The sequence below is a fragment of the Notechis scutatus genome, chromosome 1 (genome assembly GCF_049901735.1).
Source record: "Notechis scutatus isolate UNSWTSFEM ecotype Mainland chromosome 1, rNotScu1.2, whole genome shotgun sequence".
In the NCBI taxonomy this organism is placed as follows: domain Eukaryota; kingdom Metazoa; phylum Chordata; class Lepidosauria; order Squamata; family Elapidae; genus Notechis; species Notechis scutatus.
In genome coordinates this window covers 243,693,141-243,720,957 of record NC_142009.1, presented here as the reverse complement: position 1 = coordinate 243,720,957, position 27,817 = coordinate 243,693,141, and the positions used below count along the sequence as shown (strand labels likewise).

General features: G+C 34.4%; 1 protein-coding gene across 11 annotated transcripts in view; it reads right to left on the bottom strand.

Annotated features, from left to right (window-relative positions):
* SOX6 (SRY-box transcription factor 6) overlaps window positions 1-27,817 on the bottom strand; it is a 487,451-nt gene that overhangs the window by 150,284 nt on the left and 309,350 nt on the right. For all 11 annotated transcript variants that reach the window (XM_087950911.1, XM_087950909.1, XM_087950910.1 and 8 more), the window contains 2 exons: window positions 26,856-27,028; window positions 22,984-23,052 (listed from right to left, as the gene is read on the bottom strand). In XM_087950911.1, the coding sequence (XP_087807037.1) occupies window positions 22,984-23,052; window positions 26,856-27,028 (242 nt within the window). The remainder of the gene's footprint in view (window positions 1-22,983; window positions 23,053-26,855; window positions 27,029-27,817) is intronic.

Below are 27,817 nucleotides of genomic sequence, written 5' to 3'. Positions count from 1 at the left end.
GACCCTCAGAACTCTTTCCTTCTTTGGAAGCCAAAGAGAGCAATTTTTAGAGATTTAGAAACATGTTCCCAATCAGTTAAAAAATTCAGTGCTGCCTTCAGATCCAGAAAGCACTGAGACATCCTATTAGACATGCATTTGTTTTAACAATCCAACAACATCACCATTTCTCATTCATCCACTTAGCTTAATTTTCCTACCATCGCTTTCATTTCTGAGGTTGTCTCTATTAAGTCATTTTTTGTGCATCATTAACTTTTAACTAGGCATCGATAGCTTTATTGTTTAAATTGTGTATGACTTTATTTAACGTCAGCATTTCTTCTGGCTCTTGACAAGAAGTCACATTTTATAACTAATTAAATTGATCCCAGGGAAGCAAAAGCCACTAAACAGAATTATTTGTACCCAAGTGTCAATATATTAAATCAAAGGGCTAATGAGTTGGGTCACTGCTTCTTTTATTTGAAGGCAATAGAAGAACGGGATTCATATCATCCTCTATTTTCTGCTTTAACAATCAATTTTATCTCATCCAAAAAGGGATCCAATTAATAAATTTGAGTCCAGCAGTAAATAATATGATTTAAGAGTATTTTAGAAGTTATATAAATGCTAATGTTATATTAAGCAGAGGAGGGGGAATTATCTACTATTGTCCAAAAGCATACATCTCTCTTTACCTTTTGACAAGATTTCTCCTGCCACAGCATAGTGATAGATAGATATGATATACAGATTGAGATAAAAGGTGAAGTTTTGTCAATAAACAGCTTTAGGATCTTTTTCAGTTTTTAACCAATTTCATTATAAAGGAAAAATGTTCGCCTCTTGTGGCTGACAATACTGCCTAACGAAAGTGATTAAGAAATGAGTAAATTTGCCCTGTCAGCCTTTCCTATGGTTCTTGCAGCTGCTGAGTAATATTTTGCTTTGATTATTTACATCTGGCCACTTCTTTTAAAAATCATCACCTAATAATTTAGACCACTCACAGTATTAGTCACAGCTGAGCTTCCTTTGACTAAATGTCTTTACATGGCATAACAGAAAGCTATCATTTTTAAACTTGTCTTCAGCTCATCAAATGAATTTCAAATGACCATACTTGTGTCATTTAGAAGACCACAACCCAACTTCACACTCCCTCTTTCGACAAGGAAAACCCTAGCAGAGAACATTATGTTTCAGGCAAGTGTCCACATCCGGTAATTTATTTAAGACTTCCTTCTAACATATTGTTGAACAATTCTTGGACTTTATATTTCAACCAAGATAATCCCAAAATAGTACTTCAGAAAAGCAATAGGCAAACAAACAAGGCTTACGGTCATGCAGTTTGTTTGTTTATTTATTTGTTTAGTCAAGCAATTATAAGATAACAGGTATAAGTATAAACATAGTTATTGATACATGAAATGGATACATATAAGAAAAATAAAAAGAGACAATAGGACAGGGACAGTAGGCACATTGGTGTGCTTATGCATGCCCCCTTTGCAAAGAAGGACTAACAGTCTTCCTACTTCCTATTTATCAGTCTATAAAGAAGACAGTGGGATAGTTGTACTTTCAGACTTGCAAGATTCTGTTAACGTAACTGTACAATAAAGTTATTAGGTCCAAACCCAAAGATTAAATCCGATTATCTCCAATCCTTTATTAGTCTACTTCTAATGGCAGAATTGCCAAACTAAAGCTATTGCTTTCTGACAGTGAGAACAATCAACCAATGAACACCTTGCCCTCGGAAGTTGTGGGAGCGCCATCACTTGAGATTTTCAAGAAGAGATTGGACTGCCATTTGTCAGAAATGGTGTTAGGGTCTCCTGCTTGGGGGGGCGTTGGACTAGATGACCTACAAGGTCCCTTCCAACTCTGATTATCTGTTATCTGTTATCTGAATAGAACTTTATTACATAGAGCAGCAATACACAAGAATCATCACTGTTTATAATAGTGTTAAAAGATAGTACTAATAATAATAGTGGATAATAACATCCATGGTAATAAAATACACGGTCTCAAACAGTTTGGATCATGCCTTTGTTTACATGATTGGAGAACAGATAAGTATGTGTGAAAATATAATTTCTCTAAAAATTGTAAGAGCTACAAAAAATTGACGCAAGCAGACATCTATAATTCTGTAACCAAATTTTTCCTTGTGGTCATTGCAGCAGCACAGAATTTTGCCACTGCACATGTGGTAGCCGGGTTTGAGTCCCAGAGGTGATAGCCTACATAAAAAATGTCTACTCTCTCTAATAAGGGAAGAATAGTAATTTACCTCTATTAATATAAACTCTGTATAACTCACAGTACAAGAAAACTGTGTGTGTGTGTGTGTGTGTGTGTGTGTGTGAGAGAGAGAGAGAGAGAGAGAGAGGTAGGTAGGTAGGTAGGTAGGTAGGTAATATTTGGCTCTCTGCGAACAAATTTCAAGGGATCACACTGTATGTGTATGCACACACTCACTCACACACACTCACACACACCTTAGGCAATCTTGTGTTCATTAACATCTTAAAAATTATATTTAACATCAATATATTTTTCTTTATTTTTAAAGGTTTAATTTATCTAAATCAGAATGTTAACAATTTCCAGTTTTCATTGTATAAAAATCACTAGTTCAGTTATCTGTAATGTATTATTCGTATTTTATGATGCAAGAAAATAATTAACTTGGGGAAAAGATTTTAATAAATTAATTTTTATCAAAAATGCTTTATAAAAAAAACCCTGACTATATAAAACTTCGCTATCAAGACAAATTACGATATCAAAGTGATGTTTTTCCAAATGCAGCTATTTCTCCCTGTTCCCAACTTTACCCTATCGATACACTGGAAGTACATTTAACTCACAAGCATTAACTAGCTTTCTCAACTGAACTGCTGATCGAAACATAAAATCATGAGTTATATATTGAAATGGGTTGCTTGCAATTAGCTCTTTCTGCGGATTGAGGGGGGAATCTCTCTCCAATACTTGTTCCTAAAACCGACATTTTGGGAGGGGTATGATACCCTCAACAAGGACATAACATTGAGCCTTCAAGACTTGATTGCACCAGTCTCCCAAGAACTTATCTATTTCACTTTCCAAATTTTCCAAATTAGTTGTCATCTTATAGTAATAAATTGTGCAACTTAATTATGAGCTGTATGAAAAAGTGCATTTGATAAAATTTGACCAGTGACTGCAATATAATATTGAATTAGCATTGGGGTGCCATGAAGGTCAACAAGAAACATCTAAATATCATGGAGTAAAGTGCAGCTTAGACTGGGCTTTGGGGATGGAAAAATAATAAGTGAGCCATTAAAGGGGAAAGAAGGGATGAACAAGCTATTAAAGGGGACTGGCAGGAAAAATTATTAAAATTATTAAATTATTAAAAAATATTAAAAATATTGTGTGAGAGAGAAATTCAAAATAATCCTGCCTTGATTTTGCTTAATATAACCTAGGACAGGGAAAAACTTGGCCAGGGTTTCAAAATTCTGTTATTTGACCTTAATACAGCAAAAACCATTCCCTGGATCTTTACTATGCCTGTAACTTGGCCTGTCTACTCTGGAGAACTGACTCACAGTGAGCTGGGTATCCTTTCCCTAACTAAAACAAAACATTCAAATTGGTACAGTATGTATAATGTGATAAATTATGATATCCAGATTTACTTAGGGATTGAGCTCCAGTAGTACATTAAATAATTGCTAGAGATATGTTGGGATATAACTATGTAACAGAAGGTGAAAATAATAAACAACTGTTTTGAAGTTTGCAACAAGCAAGGCAGCTGGGTGGATTTTAAATGGTCTACACAGCCTTGCAGGATTTGAGTGTTTTTTTTTAAAAAAAAACAATTTTACTTTTTCTTTTACAATAAATTTAAAAATTGAAAACAAATCTTTGATAGCCACATTTTTTAAAAAGTCCTAATTGTGCCTGTTATTTCCTTTTATTTTAAATGTGTGAGCCTCCAGTAAACTAAAAATTGAAAGTTAATTTTGCTCTTGTGAATTCATTTTATCATATAACAGAATAGAGATTTTTTTTTTCAATCCATTTGTGTTAATAGGAAAAACAATATTATTTTATGCTTAGCTTGTTTTGTAAAAACATGGAGAGAGACTTTTCAAGATATTTTCCTTTGCAAAATCTCGTTTACTCACACACATCTGCAATGTTGTAAATGTAATTAAATCTTGTCTATCGTGTTATACCTCTCATTTTAAATTACAGTCAGACTTTGCATTCAATTTGCTTAATGCTTTGATATCTCTGCATTAAATTACATATATCTTAGCCAAATTATAACCATTCTTATATCTTTGCCAATATTTTACTGTTCTGTATGAAATTTTCCAAGCTTGGTTTCCATGTCATGCATTTTTTTTAATGCTAAGATTGTTTTAAAGAAAAAAAAGTTTAATGAAAAATAATACAGTTGCAGAGACTTTTCTTTTTTAGAAGTTTAGCATTTTGAGGCTTTGGGCTAAGAAGAACCTGAAAGGAAAGGAAAAAAAATTGGCAAGGAAATAAATTTATGAAAGAGAGTATAGCCTTTTTTTTATCCCTATGGATAGTCATGACAATTTTGTCAAAAGGCTGCCAGTTCCACATTAGTCTTTATTTCTAAAGGCTTTCAATTACTATAAAATATATTAAAGATACATGTATTTAAACCTGTATACCGTACCATCCAACTAAAACATGATTCCCATATCAGATTATATAGGTATTATGGTACATGAAACATAAAGGCCATATATATACTATACAATGTACCGCAACTTTATGTATGGTAGAAAAGGAATTATAACCCATTTGCACATCTGTGTATTCCACCACTTTCCATATTTCTGCTTCAGAGTTGCACCAGAAAGGTGAGAAAACACAAAATATCACACTAACCTAAAAGGAAATAATGTATGTTATGCAATTAAGCACTATACGTGAACCAAGCCACACATTTGTATCGAAGCTTGCCAAATCTGGGCCTAATCCCTTTCTCAGCTTTGACCAGGTTGTATTTCCAAAAGAAAATGTGTTTCACAAAGCTGTTGATTGCCTTATAGTAATCTGTTGACTTAATTTTGGTCATGCCTTATAGATTGTAGGCATCTAGTAGGAAATTGACCTTATTTCTTTGAGCTGCTTCTTCCTTGGTCTAGAACCACAACATCTTTGATGTCTAGCCACTGCTTCTTCTTTACAAAACAAAGCAAACGTCCAAGATAGAAACGGCAGACAAAGTTTCTGCAACTGAAACTATGGGTGTAGATTGGTGGTTAAACATTGAAGACATACCCTAAATGTGCTCCATTTGTTTTCCACTGTGAAATTGATATGTGTGTGTGTGTTTGTGTGTGTGTGTTTGTGTGTGTATTTTGCCATGGAGCCCACAAAGTTACCCTTAAGAAAATCAGATTTCCTAACCTGGTTTGGATGATTAAAATTAGCTCCATCAGCTTTTTCCATTTGCCCAGTTGAGGGAGGGAGGGAAGGAGGAAAGATATTCAGTTTGCTTACTGTTTCAATATCTGTGCTATAATAATTAAATAAGCCAAAATGGCATGTAGTTCAGACAAACTATAACCATATTTGTACTTCAAAAGAAAAGTGTAGAAAAATATAGGGAATGGAATATTACAAAGTTTAGACCCCAATAATGTATAAGAAAAGCAAGCTAATTAATTGTATGACAAAAATCTTAGTTTAGCAAGTTTGATTTCTGAACTTTCTACTTCAAAAAAATCTCTCAGTGACACTCATTCAAATGTTCTTTTTAAGAAACATTGTAGGAAATGAATGCTTGCATAAAAGCACATTTTCTTAAATCTATACATAATTTCACATCATGCCCTCTTAGTGCTCATTTACAACTCAGACTAGCAAATATTTTCATAGTTCTTGGAATATACCTTGATAAAATCCTAATTTTTCAGGAGTATAAGGAAGAAATAATCATGAATTAACCTTTCCAAATGAGAATCGCAACTGTCTCCTAATGAGATGAAAAGTAACAAAAGTTTTCTTCCAGGGAATGGAAATAAATTTTCAGAAGGATTAATTAGAAAATCTTTAAGAAATTCATATTAAACTATTTTTCCTGGATTTTGTTTCAATACCAAATGCCTTGATAGGCAGGACATAAGACTCCTTAACTTATCAAAAGCTGCATTTAAACCCAAACAAAATTTAGTATCTCTCCTTTGAAACTCTATCTGGAACCTATACTTCATCAGACATGATAGGCTTTGTCATACAAAGAAAGTACAATGATTACTATGTGGATCTGAAACTGGAAATTGAGACTTAGTTCCTGAAAAACATTAGTGGTAGATGTGCATTTTTCTGTGCTGGTGGACATATTTTACAGAGCAAAGGGATGCATAGCATCAACTGTTGATTTAAGAAAGAATTGTATACAACGATTCATTCTTAAATCACCCATGCCCTCCCCATCTGTTCTTAGATTTTACTTTTATTTTATGTTTTACTATAGATATATTTTGTATGACCTTAAGCCACTGAGAGTTTCCTTATGGTAAGATGGGAGGCCAATAAATTTGATAGATAGATAGATAGATAGATAGATAGATAGATAGATAGATAGATAGATAGATAGATAGATAGATAGATAGATAGATAGATAGATAGATAGATAGATAGATAGATAGATCAAATTTAGGCAATATTTTTAAGATTAGGGAGAAGACTGGGTTTTGATGGCATGATATGATTTTCAGACAGACAGTCTCTATCTCCCCAATATATCTAGTATGGTTTTTCTATAAAATGAATGAAGTTTTGGAAGAAAGAGAGAATATACATTTAACAACTAAAATAATATATATTCAGAAGACTATCATCCAAGACATGGTTGGTATTACGGCAAAGAGATGGCCAGGGCTCAAATAAAGTTACATTTGATTGAATTAGTATCTTCTTTATTGTGATCATTTCCTACCTATTTGATAATCCTTTCCTTCTGTAACACAAAAAAATTAATATGGCTTTGTATCCCACAGTCTTTCTGCTTCCATTTTTATCCCTGATTTCAGAATAGAAAATCTATTAAAATGATGTGATCAAAAATAGCTATGTTGCTACTACATTTTAATGATGTAATCTTCGGCTGCTAGAATCCCCAGGCAATACATGGATATGGTTTTCCATCCTGTAATGGATCATCACCTAGAGTCTATTAACTAAGAAGTTGAACTGGGTGCATATGCAAGCCGCTCCCCAAATTAAGTTGTCCCTGAGTTTAACTATTTTTAGTTGTTTATTGAATTTATTTGATGCCTATCTTATAGTAAACAACTCTGGGTGGCTTCCAGCATATTAAAACATTAAAAAAACCTAACCAATAAATATCTTTAAAGGAGTAAAAATAGAAATCCCTATCAAGATGCAGTTAAAAGATGAGGAGGGAGGAAATAGGATATGAGGGGGTGAGGAGAGAGATGGGATTGCCCTCGAGTTGCTGATCTTCCTACACTTAAGAGATGGGGGAACCTTAATAGGACTTTGATTTACTGAAATGCAAATACAAATCTCTGGTCATTTGGGTGTGTTGATAAAACTTGTACTCTTTCTGTACAGGAAAGCCAGAGAATGAGCAGATGGGATAAATATATTGGCTTTTGTGTGTGCCTTCATCTCCCACTCCCTTTTTTTGCAACAGTGCTGTACCAAAGGACAGATGATACAGGATTAAATTTTATCCTCCAGTGTTTTTAGGAAAAGCCCCTCCCAATGTGTTTTTTTCCCCATTTAAAAAAGTAGCACTTAGGCTATACCAACTGACTAAATATAACTTTATATTTAATAAATATAGATTTATATTTATTTAGAAGGAGTCTCTTAAAGACTGAAAAATGGTCATGCCTGTTTACTTGCAACTGGAAGAAAATGCATGTGCAGAATTCCTAAAATGGTGATTTTGAAGTAAAACAGTGGTCTCCCCATCATCACTGCTACACATACTCCATATTGTCCTTCTCTGCCGCCGCCCCCACCATCCCAGCGTTGTCATTTAAACCATATTCTTGTGAAGAAAAAGTGGCAATTGTGTATTAATTAACCTACATGGGGTCAGGAAGGAAAAGAGAGGAGAAGAAAAAGAAATTTAGCTCTTTGGAATCTCCCTTACTTTAAGAAGGATTCCTCCAGGCTTGTAAGGAGCTTTCCCTTTAACTGCCTTTGTTGGGCTTGGAAAAAGTGCACATATGAGAGAAATTAAGCTCTCCTTTTTTAACAGAGACATGTGCCTGTCAAGACGTAACTAATAAAGTCCCTCAAGGCTATTCAGCTCCTGGAGACTGCCATTCATTCCGTTAGCAATGCTTACCCTTTGCAGAGTAGGAAACCTAATACAGTAAATCATTTCATCTGCTGATTAATATACACCCAAAGTCTTTCCTTGAAGTATTTCTTCTGTTCCCTGCAACTGATGCTGTCAGTTTTCTAAGTGTCCAGATAAATAATTTTGTACTTGTTTAATTCATCAAGGAAAATATTACTTTATGCAATATGTGGAAATCACCAGTTTGTTGTTGTTGTTGTTAGTTCCATCATTAGCTGATTTCTATTTAAAATCTGAAAATAGTAACAATGGTTATCTGGAGATTTGATTTTGTTGTCTTTGTTATTATTGAAGAGAAAGAAGATCGTTTGGGATTTGTTTGAATTATTACTACTATTATCGGATTGAAAATTTCAAAACTTGTGATTTACCATTGAATTCATAATTATTTTTATTGAACAATAAAATAGTTAAATTAAATTAAGTAAATTATTAACATTTCATTAACTTCCCTGAAGTAGAACAAATATGGCTTTTGGAAAGGTAAGTCCCATGTCATTAATCAGCTAAAGTGTTCCTGTGAAAAAATAAAATGATCTGGTAAAAGTTCCATATTTTCAAAATATTTTTGTGAGAAGATTCTTTTTGGAAAATAACTTTGTTGCAATAAAGACATGCAAACTTTTGAATTATCCAGATTAGGCAATTAGAACATTTGACACCGTTGTAGTCCTGAGATCTCCCATTTGATTGCAGACTTCATTAATTAATCCCTGCTAGGAATTGCAAATCTCCTGAGTCATGGGGTAAGTTCTCTTATGATGGGGGTGAACAACCTGTGGCTGCATGTATCTTTTTGGACCTCTGAAATCCCCTCTGAACCATAATTGCTGAATAGAGGTGTGGTTTTCATAATGTTTGATGCAATCTATAGAGCAGATGAAATCTATAGAATGTGTCCTAAAATAAAATATAACTATAAACAAACATATGTACATAAATCTGAAAACACTTCCCAAAACCATAGAGGGGGATGACATCATCAGGCCCACAAGCTCCTTCATCACCAGCCCAAAGGCAGGAAATGATTGTTCACACTCATCCTATGGAAATATAAGTGGCTAAAATACAGAGAACGAATTCCTGTATTAAATGGACCATTCTTACAATTAGACCCTTATAATATCTATCTTAGGATTTAATGTTATATACTTTATTTATAAAAGAACTAGCATTAGGAGTAAGCTAGTTAGTTAATGTCTCTAAGGGTAGAAAAAACAGCAAGAAACCTACGACAGCATCAAAAGATAGAAGGTTTCCAAAGAAGATGATTGGACAATAAATATGAAGTGTGCAGCTCAAAGGCAAAAGTCCTAACTTTTGATAGTATCTGAGCCAGCAGTAAGGAACTACGAAAGGGATTTTGAAGTTGCAGAGACTTCAGTGAATAATTCAGTGAAAACTTTAGTAATTCAGTGAAAACAATTTCTCAGTGATTGTAATGTAATTCCAAATCATCTATCATGTATCATTTAAAAAGAATGAAAATAAATATTTACAACTCCCAATATTGAAAAGATTGAGATACAACCTTACACTTCACAACAATACTGTAGACAGGCACCAATATGATAGGAAATGTTTTACTTAACTTTCAAATTGGAAAATATGGCTTACCAGTTAAGAGTTAAAAAAATTGCAGGCAATTCTCCAACCTCCTCTTTTTAAAAAAATGCACACAAAAATACTACTGCTACGCAAGTAACATGAATTTTTTAAAGCAGTCATGTGTTACATGTTTCAATGGTACAATGATGCATGACATACAATGTCATAATTTCCTGCCATTTAATATTTCAGCAAAACTATAAGAATCTTTTTCCCCTCAAAATTCTAGCATCACTTGCAATGCTAAAATTAATGTGCCAACCTTTTGATTACTCTTTCCCATAGTCTTATGAAATTTGGCAATAAAAAAAAAAATCCTTCCACTCAAAATGGTGGTATGCTTGAAACTTGCTTTTAAAGAGGGAATCCCAATTTCACTGGATGTTTTAAATAAATCCTTTGATAAAGCACTTATTTTCAGTATTTTTTCATAGATAAAGATGGCTCTAACTTTGCTTATGGAATTTCATAGACCCATCAGTCAAAATTGAGAGATTTTAATATTTCAGAAAATCTATCAATGAGATCGCTAAAAGTCAATACCAATTTGATGGCACATAAACATAATTTAATATAACAAATAGGACCGAAAAATAAACCGATACAGGGAAGTATTCCTCAATCCTTACTAGTTTGTCCACTTGCCTATTATTTTAAAAATAACACATGTGAATGTATTTTGTTCATAAATCAATATTAACTAAAACAATTATTACTACTTTTCTTTTAAATAAATATTTAATTTTCAAAAAGTTATTTATTTTGAACAAATCTGTTTCAGAATAAAAGTGTTTACTGGATCAATCTCATACTCCTCCAATTTCAGTGAATTGTTTTATTATTTGGTTTACATACATCTTTCAGATCATATTTTGTGCAGCCTGACATAAACAGGGCATTCATAATAAACCATTACATACTTTTCTCATAACAGCAACAAAGCAAACCTCAGTAAAGCATTTTGTGGAATTGTAAGGATTTTAGTTTGGTGATGTCAATACATCCCTTTGGACCTGAAAAGATGTTCTGCTGTGTTATATCACGTGTCGCACAGTATATCACTTTTTATTTCCCATCCCTCAAGTATGGTATGCACACTGTTTAACATCTTAAAATCTCAGTGTAGGCATAATTTACACAAGCTGTGCAAATGCTTGATTTACGGAAGATGGTCTATGCAAGATTTATAGGAAAGATTTAGCTATTTTAAACAAGCTGTGAATTCATAAGAGTAACAGCATCAAGAATCCAAGTCTACCATGATTTTTTATTGTTATTAAAAAGCTCAAATAGAAAAAATGGAAAATGGTATGACCTCAACTCAAAGATAGCTTTCTTTAAGTCACCAGTTCTTTGTTTCAATTTTGTTCTTGGTCTTCAGCATTTACTTTTTTCTTGGTCTGTTGTGATCACAGAAGACACTGGTCTTAATATTTTGACAAAGGATTGCCACAATCCAGATCCATAGAGTAATGTGTTGAAAAGACTATTGCAGTAGTTGATTAGAAATAAGATCAGAAATAAGCATGTGCCAAAACAAAAATAAAGGGGGGAGGGGAAGCTATGGATTTTTCAATTTTAAAAACACATGAAAAGTCACAATATAATACGATATTTTTCTACTGTGTAAGACATCTGGTGAAAGCCTTTGGACTGCCATGATTACAATAGTCTTCAGGAAAGGTACCTCCTGATTCATTAAGGACTGTAGGAATTTTGGTCTTATTACAAATTTGTAAGGCTATTTCATCAGACTCTTAAAGATGTTCTTATATAGTTCTGTTAGCCAAGAAAGTAGGAATGTGTTTTTCCTATGCTGCTTCTAAACTTTGAAACATCTGGATCTTTTTCTTTATCTTTTTTGAATGTTTTAAATAAATTGTTACTGCTGTTTTTCAGTATTAATTCATCTATAGTTTAATTTTAACTAAACATAAATTAACATAGTATTTTTAAATAATTTGGGAAATATACAAATTTATACCAATACATTAATATAGTACTCTATCAGTTCTAAAAGTTCATTTGATAAATATGTAGATTTCTTCCTTACTTCCATTGACAGTAAATATTTCTCAATATAAAATACTTGTGTAGAATTGTAAATTATTTTGATTCCTATTCCCTTGTCAAAGATTGTTCTCCAGTGAATTAAAGAAATTACTTCTATAACTTAAAAAGCATACCTATTTTTTCTAATTGTTTTAACATATTATTTTTAAAATGGGGTTGCCTTCTGTTTATTTATTTATTAACTAAATATCTACATTTCAAAAGGACAGGTGAACTAGTATTACTTGTATACCTGTATCTCCCATAAATCAAGTTATTATAACATAGCCCTAACTATTCCTTTATTTACTATTGCCTGGAAACGACATTGCAAAGAAAACTATTATTCAAACTCAATGACTGTGTGATTACTGATCAAAGAAATATTCTATACACATAGAACATAGAGCAAGCAAAAAGCCAAGATGTGACACTGTGTCTAAATATTATTAAGACATTTGTCTTAATACAATCCTGAAAGAATATCCATGACAGAATTTCTCCTTAGGCAAAAACTCAAGGTACTAGTTCCATTTCTTTTCTTCTTTTTAACCTCTGTGTATTCTTTTCTTTTAAACACTAAATAACCACCTCCCACTAAAAAAAACTACCATGTTTCTCATATAATAAGGCCGGGTCTTTTTTTTTTTTTTTTTGAGCCCCGAAAAAATGGCTAGGCTGTCTTTTCGGGGGTGACTTAATTTTCCCCCCCTTGCATCTTCGGGCGGGCAGCGACGGCTTGGATGTTGACCTCGGTGTTGGTGGGGCACTTCGTATCGGGGTCAATGCAGGGAGCACCATATCCAGGTGTGCAACAAAAGTACTTCCTAATGGCAAGCCCCCCCACCATTCCCCCCATTTCGCATGTTTTAATATAGGCCTTAATTTGGGGGGAGGGGCTTAATTTCATTTCATGCCTATAAAACATGCTGGGACTTCCTATTGGGGGAGGCCGTATTGTTGGAGAAACAGGGTAACTAGTTGGCCATAATCATAAATATGTTTGGAATCACAACCTGTCCTTCACTGACATATAATATGGAAATATTTTTACAAATATCATCTCCTATGCTATTTTGTAGTTCAATGTTTTAGTATGGATTATTTATAAATATTGTTTTGAAGTATTGAACTAAATATAAGAAGATTGTAACTGGTTCACATATCATTTTGCATTGATAGTTGTAATAAGAATAAAAGTCAGAGCATATTACTCTTTACTCCATTTGCCAATTAGTACTTTGGGATATACGGATGGGGTTGATATAACTTAGCTTCTAAATTAACCTATTCTCTGTATTCAGAAAATAAAGTGTACAGTACCATAAATTAGTCGTGAGAGCTAGCTCTAAGAAGGTTAGAAGCAAACAGCCTAAAACTAGACTAGTATGTTACACTGACTGGGTACAGATAAGAACTTATTGCACATCATGGGCCAGAGAAAAATTTGAACCTTGATTATATTTGATACATAGCAATAACTGGAATTCTTTAGTAATGGTTATATTAGGTTTGTGTTTTTTACAAGAAGCCTACTTATTGGACCTGCCTCAAAATACCTGTGTCTGTTTTCAGTTTTAGTGTTGTCAAGAGAAGCCTGATATCAATTAAACCTTTGAGGCAACTCATAAATTTAATAAATTATACTTAGCAAGATTAGAATCTAGTAGATCAAATGCCTACAGGATCCAGTCACACAGATTGGCCAACTGATTATATTTTCAACTTTCTTTGCATGTTTTTAGTTTAGAAAGACACTACCTCATTATTTGCCCAGATCCTTAAGGTTTTTGGTATGATTCATATCATAGTTTGCTTCAGCCTATTGTGACTAACTAATCAACACATAATACAACTACATTTCTGCTGATTTCTCAGTGGTAAGGTAGAACTTTTTTTTCTCTATTGTCCTGAATTACTCTGGTTTGGTCGTCTAATAAGAAACAGTCCTACAACACTAACTGAAGGGAGAAAATGGATATTTACCATTTGATATACTCCAGTGGTGTACTTTCAGGAATCAAGCGCACTGGGAAATCCAGTACAGGTTAGTCTGAGCAATATAGGTAATGAGGTCATCACTCACAGCCTTAAAGAGTGGGAGAAAAACAAACATACTCCCCCAACATTCTTCACTTCCTCCCCCACCACAAACCTAAGTGTTTGCTGTAGGTTTATCTATTTTCCACACATCAGATCGTGTTCAGTGTGCCAGAGCCCTATTCTTCAAGCTTGTTGAAATATTGCTTTCTGAAATATGTGTGCTAACATTTGGCCAACACAACCACAAGATGATTTTATTAACTTGTAGCTCATTTCATAGACTGCTGCTCATGTTGCTAACATATGCTTGCCTACCATTTACTGGTCTATAATTAGAGGAGTCATATGTAAGAGATACTGAAAGCCTTTTTTTTTTTGGTTCGGCTAAACAGACTGTTTAAATTTTGAGAAACAAAGCAATTTATTGAAATAAGACCACATTTCTGCCCAATTCTGTTCCTATTATTTAGAACACTTTAAATAACATGCATAATCAAACCATTTAAGAAAGTCTTTAGTGGTTTCCTAAGGAGACAAAACCTAGACTGTGATAATAAGGTGATTGAGACATAATACCAACCCACTATTTGGTGTTATATGTCTGAGTTTCAAGTCTTCTCCCTTCCCTTGTATCTGGTGATTCAAAGCCAACTGTAGGCAGTTACCTCCATTCAAATTAAATAACCTATAAAATCTCAAAACAGAAAAGGTAACAAGTGGGTTGTTATTTTAAAAAAAGTAGAGATCTCTGGTGGTTTAGCTAGGTCCTCCTAAGAAAACAACAGCCTGCTGGATTTGACCACAAGGCAATCTAGTGGCCTGTTCTTTCAGAAGTTTGCAAACATGGATAGAATTATGATAGCTTTACTGTTGCCACATAGCAACTAGCATTTGAAGAACATCACCTCAATTTTTTGAAGGAGAAAGACTTAGCAGCTACTGATAGGCAGAAGATAAAACTTGTCCAGTACCATTTTAAAATAATCTAAAATTGATGACAATCATTACAGCTGACATTAGCAAATGTTATAGATTAAATATATACACAGTGTAAAATAATAGTGGCAACATACACAGAGCAACATGGCCATGAGAATGTCATGGTGCTTTCTACCCATTACTAAACCAATCACAATTTTTGTTTCCAAATTAAGAAACAAACCATGGTTTAGATTGGTTTCATGACTTTTGTTTTCAATCTTCCCAGCAATAACTATAATAAATGAAGTAGAACCACGATATGTTAATTACTATCCCATAATCTAAAGCCCAATTTGATAATTTCTCAAGAATTAATTTTGGATCCTGGCAAAATAAGGTGACAACTTTATAAAATTAATAATTTGCTGTTTGGGATGGGATGGGATGGGATGGGATGGGATGGGATGGGATGGGATGGGATGGGATAGGATAGGATAGGATAGGATAGGATAGGATAGGATAGGATAGGATAGGATAGGATAGGATAACAGAGTTGGAAGGAATCTTGGAGGTCTTCTAGTCCAGGAGTCTCCAACCTTGACCACTTGAAGCCTGGAGGACTTCAACTTCCAGAATTCCCCAGCCAGCAAAGCTGGCTGGGGAATTCTAAGAGTTGAAGTCCTCCAGGCTTCAAGTGGCCAAGGTTGGAGACCCCTGTTCTAGTCCAATCCCCTGTTGAGTTTATTAAATTTAAACAATAGCATCTGACATCATGGATTCAACAGTTTTATTTGAGAAAATCAGATTAAGCATCCAAAGCACGTTTTTGGACTATTTATTATAACTTTTTAAGTTAATTCAATTAGATAAAAGAAATAATTAAATTTGCCTTTTCTATTTTTTTTAAAGTTCCCTGCCCAAAAAATCAGATCAGCATGCTATGCGCTATCAAGAACAGCACTGAGTGGTTAAAGTATAAAGTTCAGGGGTTTATTTTTCCTGGCTAGTTTCTTACTGAAGATACAATTATATTTTAAAGGTTTATTGGAGACTATTCTTAGACTTTTCTGCTGTGCTTGTAAGCCCTATTTTGTTTTTTGTTTTTTTTCTGTATTACTTTCAGGAAAACCTCTGCTTCATATACCCATGCCAACAGAAGTATCAAATTGCTTTTAGCAACATTATTTAGTCCTGCTTTCAGTTTGCTGGAAAGGGTTCAGATTTATGATCAATAACAAACAAATAAAAAAAGCTGGGTGGATATATTTTTCTCTGCCAGAACAGTAGTGCTTGGGGTGTTTTGTTTTTTGCTAGTCAGCATTAAATACAGATTACAACAAGGGAAATTTCATCCTAGGCCATTTTCTTTTTTCCAGTTTCTCCAGTTTTCAACCTGATATGCAGTTATCTTGTCTTCATTATTGATATTGAGACATCGACAAATGCAGAGAATTTTCTGAGACCCTTGGCGATTCTTCCTACTGACCAATAGGAAACTTCCCCCCCCAAAAAAATTTCATCAGAGTGGCACTTCTGCATTACTTCAGAGGAGGAGGAATTACTGCATTACTGCAGAGGAAGTCCAATTAAGAAAAGAACAAAGGGAAATAGCACTCTTACAATAGCCATATTGATATGATGAAAGAAGGTGGGTGGTAGGAGTACTAATGGAAATATCCACATCATCTTGCCGCTATCAATGTATTGCATATAAAAGTATCTGATGGACTAAAGGTATTGTCACTGGAACGGGAAAAAGATAGTGGTATCTGGAAAATCACTTTTTTCCCCCCAAATACTTTTCACAGTATCAATCATCATTATTGCATATTATTATAATGATGAGAGTGGGGTATGGGAAAACAAAGCACTGAACAATGAAGCAGGCAGACTCCAGGAATTGCACTTTTAAATTGCAGGCAGAATTAATTCCGGGTATTCTGATTGCAAATCTTTGCAATTATTCCCAGGCCTATAATAACTCAGGCAAAGCAAAAGGAGGAAAGTTGGCAAACTTTTTTTTTATATATCCCTTTCTCTTCAGGAGTGGATTGGACTGTGTGCAAAGTGCCAAAATTCTCCCTTTTTAAAAAAATATAAGCAACTAGCTTAAAAGGAACGGCTTGCTTGAGCCTGCAAGAAGTAAGAGAGAGCAGAGAACCAGCAAGTGACAAACTTCAATGTAGCAAAAGAAACAACCCGATCCGCTCTGGCTTTAAATAAGCTGGTGCAAAGGCAGCCAAGAAAGAGGGCCAATTTGATCAGGCAGATCTGGAGCCAATTTTCAACTGGCACAAATTACTCCATAGATAACCCCCCTCCCCCTTCCACCAAAATAAGAACATAAATAAGAAGAATTGCAGCATAATATGAATTACATTCATGGCAGGGTCCCTTGAGCAAACTCAAACCAAACATTTACAATCCATTTCCAAAAGGCAATCAATGAAGGCTTCAGTTCTTAAACAGGAGATCAGTGATATACTTATTTATTATTGCTATATTGAATATTTTCCCATCATTGTTATGTTAGCCATCATCGCCATAATCACTGTAGGGGGCACAAAAGTTAATGCTGAATTATTCCAGGTCTTAAGACCTGAAGGTCACATAAAGATATAGTCCTTACTTGGCTCACAAGGTGTCGCAATTTTTTTTAGTTAAGCATAGATAAAGGAAGGCATTTGAGGGATCAGCCTCATAGGCTTTAAATATAATACCAACTATTCACAACAAGGACAGTTAAGCAGTAGTCGTTTTTCAAATTGCTGCACCTCTGTTTACTATCATGCTCATCCATTTTAACAAAATGAAACTGTCTAAGCTTGCTGATATTAAGTGACACAGCAAAAACATTAGAACAGGAAAATGGACTCTAGTGGCAATTTAAAAGGAAAAGTTTTAGTGAGCAAAAACAGTGTCACTGAATAAAGCAAAACTAACTGCCAGATAAAGAAATAAATGAGCTGAAGTGCCTGCAGCCAAGAGACAAAAGAATTGAAACTCTTATAGAAACTGGTCATTCATGTAAGTTTTTGATGAATTATATTTTATTTTCTCTGAAGACACTACTGAAGATTTAACCAGTCCAGAATATTAACCAGATAATAGATGGAGAAGCATTGTGCTGCTGATGCCAATTTTAAAGATTTGGGTTAGCCATGAATGTTTAAGATGTTGATCCTAATATTAATATCTGAACATATTTGGGATTGAAGAATTTAAAAAGAATTTAAAAGTATGTCCTTCACTGTCCTGCCTGAAATTTTAATATCTGGATGACTCTTCAAAGTGAATGTAGGTCAGGAGTGTCAAATTCATGTTATCACAGCAGCGTCACATGACGTACCGAGCCTTTTTTCCCCTTCGCTAAACTGGGTGTGGGTATGGCCAGTACATGACGCACCCAGCCCGCAGGCCAGGAGTTTGACTCCCCTGATGTAGATGATAGAAATCTGAATAAAAGACTAATGGTATAATAGAGTTATAAGGGACCTTGGAGGTCTTCTAGTCCAATTCCATGCTCAAGCTGAAAACCCTATACCATTTCAAACAAATGGTTGTTCAATCTTCTTTAAAAACATCCAGTGTTGGAGCACCCACAACTTCTGCTAGAAGTTGTTCCACTGATTAATTGTTCGGTCATGAAATTTCTCCTTAATTCTAGGTTGGTTCTCTCCTTGATTAGTTTTCATCTATTGCTTATAAAAATGAATATGAGAATATCACTGCTCTTATCACTGATTAAAAATAAAAGGTAGACCTTAATGTATAGGATTTTTTATTTATGTATGACTATAATATCATACTGGTGTCTTAATTTTTAAAAATGAAAACCTCTCAAATTTCTTCCACATAATGATACTTCAACATGACGGCTACAGTAGTAATTAGATGGATCTAGTTAAAAATTAATACACTTTATATAATGTAGGATAGGAAATTAAAGCCATAAAGAGGGGAGAATGGAATTGTATTCTTGCCAGTTGTACTACCCCTGCTTTGGATGCAGTTGGATGAGGGGGTACTGGGAGCATGGGCTTCTCTCGGTTGTCGTGGCCAAAATGTAACTCACCTGAAGCAACCAAATAACTTTGACGATACAATATAATTTAGTTGCATGCATGCAAAAAGTAATATGGTATAAATTGAACCTCCAGAAAACTTTGATGCTTTGCTGATTGGCCCGGAGCAAAAGCAAAAGCAGAGCCTCAAAGGTCCAAGCTCCAGACCTAAACAAAAGCAGAAGCTACTTGCTCTGGAAACAAAAACTTTTGTCCCAGTGCAATGGAAGACAAAGAAAGGCAAAGGCAAAACAATGAAAAAGTGGAAATAGTGAAAATTACACTATTAGTGAAAATTACATTGCAATGTTTTAGATAAACACATCCGTGTCACCTTATCTGAACATGAACAAACACAAGGTTGAATACAAATCGTGGTATCTACAGAAACCAACCAACCATGGGGGAAATAAGATACACAGAACCTTTTCTCTCTCTCTCCAACCTTCTAAGGATTCATCCCTTTGATTGAGTTGCCTAACTAATTCCTACAGATATTGTCCCTGATCTGCTGACACATTAAATTGGCTCACTCCTGCTCAGGATCTCGTGCTTGTCCCTGCAGAGCTTCAACAAAATGCCTCCATCACTAGAACCTTAACTCACAAGATCCTCCTGAAATAAAAACGTCCTTGATCCAATTCAAATTCTTCAATTGGGTTTAGAATTAGAGAGACAAGAGAGAGGTAGCAAAAACCACAAGTACGCTGCAAGTGATTGACTCCTCCCTCTGTCATCCCTCACATCCATGTCACAACAGGGTCCAAACCATTAATAAACAATTGACTTGAGCAGGACAGGCTCTATCTACCTAAACAAAAAGTATGAACCACAGGGCAGAAATCCAGAATTAACATTTGAAAAAGGCTAGTGGCTTTCTTTGCCAGCACCAATGCTCATCAGGCAGATTTTAATTCAGAAAGTAATTTGCAAATGTTTGGTCCACGGGCAGAGCCAAGAATCAGAAACATTTTTGATAGTGCATATTTCTGAATTGTGTTGAAATTTGACTGTTCCCTTATAATTTTCAATAAATATTTTATATTGTCATCTTTAATTATAGTCTAAATCCCAAGAAATAAAGCTGTTATGAAATTATATTAATTTCAGGATGGCATCAATTTGTGTGACTTTCTTTAGCTTATTACCTACTGAATAAAAATCTCCATGGGACACATCTTTCATTTTCACTCTGGTTGATTTCTCATTCCTAAATTATGTCTAAAACTTTTGAAGGCTAAAATACCAGTAACAGCTTCTTACATTTGCTTTAATTGTTTTTTTAATGACCTACATATTTTGCCAGCTGACAAATTTATGTGCTATGTAAATAAACTTTTGGCAGCAGTTATTTACTTATGTAGTGCAATGTAAGAATACTTAATAAAATAGGTGCACCTTTAAATCCAGGAATACTGAAATACAAGTAGTCACATGCTCCAGGCATCCAAACAACTGTATGACTAGCTTCAGATGCAGATAGGAAATTTAAATGTGCTTTTTCAAGACCATTCTGACAAGACAGAGTGAAAGGATCACTGATTTTCTTTTTATTTAAAGTTCATTCGGCTATACAATAATGTTGCTACCTATTTAAGCAATAAGTATAAACACTGTCTTTTGATGAATGTTTATCTCTTTGTATATTCCTAAAATGTATCCATTGGAAGCATGGTCCTAAAATATATGAAGTACTCAAGCATTATGACTTAAGTACTGGGGACAACTGACTCTTTGCTGGGTAGAGCTTCTATTTTTGAAGTTATTTCTATTTTCCTTATGCAAATTTAAGGAAACAGATGTTTAAAAAGGCAAAAGTTCCACATGTCAGTTGTAATGAGCTGCTTAAACATCAGTGTTTAATATTTTTTGAAAATTACAAACAATACATAAAATATAAGTCTCATACTACAACTCTAACCACACAAAAGTATGGCAGCCGTTCTTTTAAACTTGTTTGCATGCTTGATATGGCACTGACCCAGCAGCTTTGATACCAGCTAAAGCAATTTCTTGCATGATGCTCCAGGAAAAGATGAAACAACCACCAGAATACTGGCAAACATAACATGGAGGAGAAATGCTTAACCTGCTTGAAATCCTTTAATGAGTTTTCCCAATGCACACAAGAGAGAGAGGCAATCCACAGAAGCTTCTTATTCTAAACAGGCCCTCAACAACTGAAATGGCATAAAGTGACAATATGTTTGGCAGTGGCTAAACTTCATAACTTAGTGGGGTGGGGGGGGAGGTTAGAAGAAGACAGAGTAGAGGCAATTTAGTTGTTTTTAGGAAGAGGAACTGCCACTTGGTCCTAGTGACATATCTGTGAACCTTTGCAAATACAGAATATGGGGAATCAACTACGGGTAGTCCTTGACTTACAACTATTCACCTAATGACTGTTCAAAATTACAATGGCACTGAATAAAGTAACTTATGGCCATTTTTCACACCTACAACCATTGCAGTATCCCCATGGTCATGTGATCAAAATTTGGATGCTTGATGACTGACATATATTTATGATGGTTTGAGGTGTCCCAGGGTCATGTGATCACCTTTTGCAACCTTCTAACAAACAAGGTCAATGGGGAAGCCAGATTCATTTAACAACCATGTTACTAAGCAACTGCAATGATTCATTTAACAACTGTACCAAGGAAGGTTGCAAAATGGGGCAAGACTCACTTGATAACTGTCGTGCTTAGCAATGGACATTTTGGGCTCCACTGTGGTCATAGGTCATAGGTCAAGGACTACCTGCAATGGTAGGAAGTAACAGTGCAGAAAAGGCAAAAAGAAGACAACATTACCTATTTATAACTTTCTGTAATGTAGTGGCCATTGGAAGAAAATTGTTCTTTGCCTTAGAATGACTACCAGAAAGCAAATTATGATGCCAGCAATAGTATCCAACTAACTATGCAAATTGTAGGCAGATTTTTTTACTCTCAGTTCAGCAATTTCTTGGACTACAAAAAAATCCATCTGAACAAGAAGAATCCATTCATCCTCCCATAATAAAGCAGGTGTTAGAACTGAACAAGGTATTCAAAAACTGCACGAGCAACCATCTTTCCAGGATTGTACCATTTTAGAGTAAAGTAGCAATTCTCAGACATAAAAGCAAATACAAAATTTAGACTGGAACTTTTTTCACAAAAACATAAAAATCCTGTGGAATCAGGCCAAAGAGCTCCTCAATCCAACATCTTCACTCACAATGCATAATCCTATGCAATAGGAAGTTTTTTTGTTATGATTATTATTATTATTATTAAAAGGTTTATTGGCAGTGGTAACTTTCAATAGCCATGATGTGACACGTTTATAAAAGAAAAAGAAATAACCACAACAGTTATTCACTAAAATAATATTTACCTTTTATATTGTTTATCTTTGGATACATTCAAGAAGGGATTATAATGAATGTTATTTCTTCCTCCATACAAAATTAAAACTGGAATTGGTGCTCATGGCACATATACAATAACATCTGCCACCTACCAAAACCTCCTGCCCGTAACACTTACTGTATACCTACCCAGCAAGAGCTATAAATGATTTCTGTAATAATTCTTATCAATGGAAAGCTGTTACATCTTCACTATAATAAAGTGATCCATAAACAACTGAATCACTATTTTTCCTCTGGAGCACATGTTAAGCTATCTGTTTACCTTAGCATTAAATGGTCAAATTTAAAATGAATAGCTATCCTTCAAACAAAAGCTGTTTATTAGAAAATATAGCTTCCATCGAAATATTTTTCACCTTTTTTAAAAAATAGGAGACCTTTGGAAGCTTTGCTAGATTAGTAGAGTAAAAGCAATTTTATTTTAAAACTTCCCCTCCCTCTAAATAGAATTTAAGAATAATCAGCAGAGAGCAATAAAACATACTGACCTGGATTTGCTGCTGCAGGAGATTGATTTTGTGTTGCTGCTGCAGAAGTTGCTGCTGTTGTCTTGCAATCTGTTGGAAATAAAATTTCTATTAAATAAAATAGAGATATTGAAATTCAATATTATTCAGCGAGAACTAAGTCTTCTTGATAAATTCCAAGGTGTTTAGGCTTTGCTACACTGAATCGTACTCTTCCATGAGTTAACTAAAACACCATAAGAAGGTTTCAAAGATATTATTCACTAACCCAATCTTTAAAGCATAGTCAGGAATACCTGGTTAAGTCATCACGCATTTTATTGATTTACATTTTTAAACTGCCTATCAGGTAATGGCCACTTTAATCAGGAGCAGATTAGAACAAAGGGCCTTCTCTTTCAGGTCAGCAGGGGCAGCCCCATTTTAAATCATCTTATTCTTTGTCAGCCTTCCAAGGTATACCAGACAGGAAACACAACCAGATTAACTATTTTTTACTTTAATGTAAGGCTACATTAACAGAATCTTGCAAGTCTGAAAATACAAATACCCCTCCATCTCCTTTTCAGCCTGAGAACTTTGACACAAGGGTTCCTTCTGAGCCTCTTTCTCCACCTATTATGCAGCTGCGGGCCATGCATCTCTTATCTGACTGTTTACTAGAGATCCCTTGATCTCACAAGGTCATTCACATAAGCTATTACATTTTTGGAAATAAGTTTGTGAAGTTGTTGCAACTCAGTCATGTTGACCTCTTTGGAACTCTCTATCCAAAGCAGACTTTTTGGAGTGTGTTTATACTGTATGCATCATTTAACTACAACTTCACTGTTGGAAAAAGCTTCTTCTGGAACTGGAAACTACATATGTATTTATTACCTCTGCAAAATTATATTTCTCTTTCAGCGGCCCCTGTTTGCTTTATTTTTAGCATTACTTTCATTTTCTATTGTTATCCTATGCTTGGTGTGTTTTGAGTAGAAAGTGTACTGCCTCTACAATACAAACACAATAACCATAATTATGATTGCTATTATTTGACTTCATTGTGTTATCATTGTTGTCCTAAAAGATTAATGTTTTATTGTATTACATTGCTTTTTACTCTCAGCTACTGTACTTGTTTTGAATTATATGTTTGGCATTGTATCACGGTTTCTAAGTTTTAGATATGTGATTATATCTGTTTGTTGGTCAGAGTTATATAACCTGAAATAAATAAACAGTTTTAAAGCTATGTTACTATGTGTTTCAGTTGCACTGCTATTTAAGAGAATCGATTTATTGAATTTAAATTATTTTCAGGTTGGGGACAGCAAGAAATCCTAATGTCACAAGGGGAAAAAGATCAGCAAATAGAGTAGTTTACTTACACAGTGCAATATACCCTCATCTACTTTATTTTATTTATTAATAGATTTATTTTAATTCCGCTTTTCCTTCAGAACCTCAAGATGGCAGACAAAGCATCACTTGTTCAATTTTTACCCATAACAACACATGTGAGTTAGTCATTTTAAGATATGGGATGTATAATGGGCAAGTATAATGCTCAATACATTTTATCTGATGTTCTTTTCCAGTATATATTTCTGGGCTTCTACCAAAGTGCAAAGACACAGCACAGGAAACTGAGAAAGAAGGACATTAGATAAGATTTATATATTCAGATTGCACGCAATTCTGTAGCCTTTGTAGCCAATCCAAAAGAGGATTGTCTTTTTGTCCCTAAGGTTGGTTAAAAAGAACTTTCCATATATGGAAGAATGGGTTAACCTACTATTTTGACATTAACATGTCTCTTTTCTAATTATAGGCCTTTATTTGATATTGATAAAATACACAGAAATGGACTCGCTATCCTGAATCTGAAGCAATAGAATTCTTTTTCCAAACTTTTAAAATAAGTTTGGAAAGTTTCTCCAATTGCCTTGGGTTTATAAGATTCCCTCTTCCAGACCTGTACATCATCAGGTTCCTTGGGAATTTTAGGAAGATTTACTTTCAGGGCTCGATGCTATATTTTAGCATATTGCCTTTTACCATATTTTTAATATTTTATTCACTCTCATTGTGGTATCTTGTTATTGCAAGCATTCTTTAAGGATTGGAAGGGGACAGGGCTAAACGAAAAAAATAATATAAATTCAGTAGAGTGAGTAAATCCGTACTTAAGATGCAACTATGCAGAGATAGGCATCATATTAAAAGTTTGTATCCAGGCTATGACCAAAACTTTAATAAAATCAACTCCTAAGATTTACAGAGTTTAAATGTTCGTACACCATTCACAGCAGTTATCAGTACAATATATGAGCAAATGAATATTCATATCCTTACAGAAGCCAGTGAAGTAGTCACACAGCATCTAATATTGATGGTGTTTGTGATTAAGGAGAAAGAGAGAAATGAAGAAATCCATCCGGCTACACAGCAATTACCCCAGTGCAATCTCAATGTACAGGGCTTGACACCACCAAAGATGGCAGAGGAGTACCATGTGGCTCAACTCCTGAATTTTATTTGCGAATTGGTTGAGCTACATGCTCGCTTCATTGAGCATGACAACCTAGTTTTAAGTGTCATTTAATTTTCATTTTGAAATATAATTACAAAGTGTTCACTGTAAGATATCACTCGTCTGCAAATGTGTCAAGATTAATTTGTGCTAGCTTATTCACAAGTGTCAATAGTTAATTACTGTGTCATCTCTGGATGGCTAAATGACATTCTAACTTCTGATTTTTTACAGTATTCCTTTATGTTATTTTCCATTAGGGACGAGTCCGTATTCCTCACATGTGGACAAATATTCGAGCACATAAAATACCAGACGTCACAACTCATTAAAATCAACAGAGCATACTTTGTGGTATATGCTCTATAAAACATATTTAACTGAAACGATAATTCTGGTTTAAAGTCAGGTTCCTAAAAAGTGCACATTAATTTAAAATGAATGCCCAAGGAACTCACGGTCTCTCTTGTTCTTAGGTTTTTTTACACAAAATTTCTGATGGTTATGTAGATGCCTCTTGTATGTTTCAATTTTCTTTGAACTTCAAATGATCAAATAATTTACCAATTATCTTAACAACATGCATTTAATAATTATCTTATGAACCAGTAGGAAACACAGTCTTATAGCATGGTAACCATTTTAGAAATATTGGAATCCAGAGGAGTAATCTACTTGTACCAGACACAAATTAATGAAGTCTATGGGACCATTTATTCAACTCTTAGGAAAGGGAAAATATAATTCTAAATAAACTATTAACCATCATTCCTATTACACTCAACAAGATATTCTTTCATGGCTGAATATAATTTAGTTTTTGAAACTTTGTGTGTGTGTGTGTGTGTGTGTGTGTGTGTGTGTGTGTTTAAAGCAGCATAATCCATATTAATAGCACATCATTCCCATCTGTGGGAGAGTCTGGTAAATTTCTAAGATTTGTAATGGGGTGGCTAACAAGAATCTAAATAGTAACAATACAAAACCAACATGGAGTTGGTTAAGATCAGGAGTGTTAAGGAAAAATCATGAAGATTCTATTTTAGCAGCTCAAGAACACACTTTGACCATTAATTGCATGAAGGCAAAAATTCAACCGCAAGTGTTGCCTTTGTAGCGAAAGGCTGAAATAATTGACCATTTGATCAGTGACTGCAGCAAAATTTCACAAATGGGCTATAAGCAGCATCATGATTGATTTGCCAGGATTATTCTTTGGAAACTGCAAGGTGTTTGGATCTGAATGTAGTAAAAACACTAGAACCATCAAGTTGAGAAAGTTTGGGAAATGAGTAGGTTAAGATCTTATGAGACTTTAAGATCTAAACAAACAGTTAATAACATGCTTGATATAACATGGTGTTTTGTCACTTACCTGTTCTTGCTGTTGGCGAGCAAGATCCATTTGTTGCCGCTGTTTTTCAATTTGTGATGCTGCCAGCTTTTTCTGCTCGTCATGGGCAGCCAGAAGCTGCTCCCGTAAACTGATGAGCTGGGTAATCATGGCAGAGAGCTGTCGTTCTTTTTCTGCTAAGCTTTCAGGGGTACCTAAAAGAGAAACCAAAGATGGGGCATAAATAACAGACAAATAAACAATCAAAGGACAAAACTATTTTTATCCTACAGAAGGCAACTTTAAATATTTTATTAGGACATATATTAATAAACTCTGCTACTGCATTTTTCAGAAGGTAGGGATCTTTCACTATCATCTGGTAAGGGAAAACAGATAATTTCTCCCTTCTGACAAAGAGGTAAAATTAATTAGGTAATTTGCAGCAGCACGTTCCTTTTTCCCTTCCATTCAAGTATAATGGCTGTTTAATGAATTACAGCATTCACAAAAAACAGTACTACAATGTCATCTTCCCCAATTAAATAATTTTAAAGAAACAAAATATAAAACAATCCTAAATCCTATTTATTAAAACAAACAAAAAAATCTGACTACTTTTTTAAAAAAATGACACCATTCACAAGAAATGAATATATTGATAGATCATGACAAGATATATTCCATTTTTATTTATGAGAAACCATAACATAAACCTTCACTAGGATTGAAGCCAACTAGCTAAACTGAACCTAGTTTATACAGGTAGCCATCAACTTACAACCATTTTTTTAAAAATCATTAAAATTTACACCGCTGGGGGAAAAAAAGATTGACAACCAGTCTTCACATTTACAAGCATCACAGCATAACCACGATTAAGTGATTGATTTTGGGGGCACTTGGCAACCTTGGCTTGTATTTACAATAGCATCTTAAGTCATGTGATCACCATCCACCACCTTCCCAGATGTCTATGGAGATTCTCAGTCACCCAGGTCATG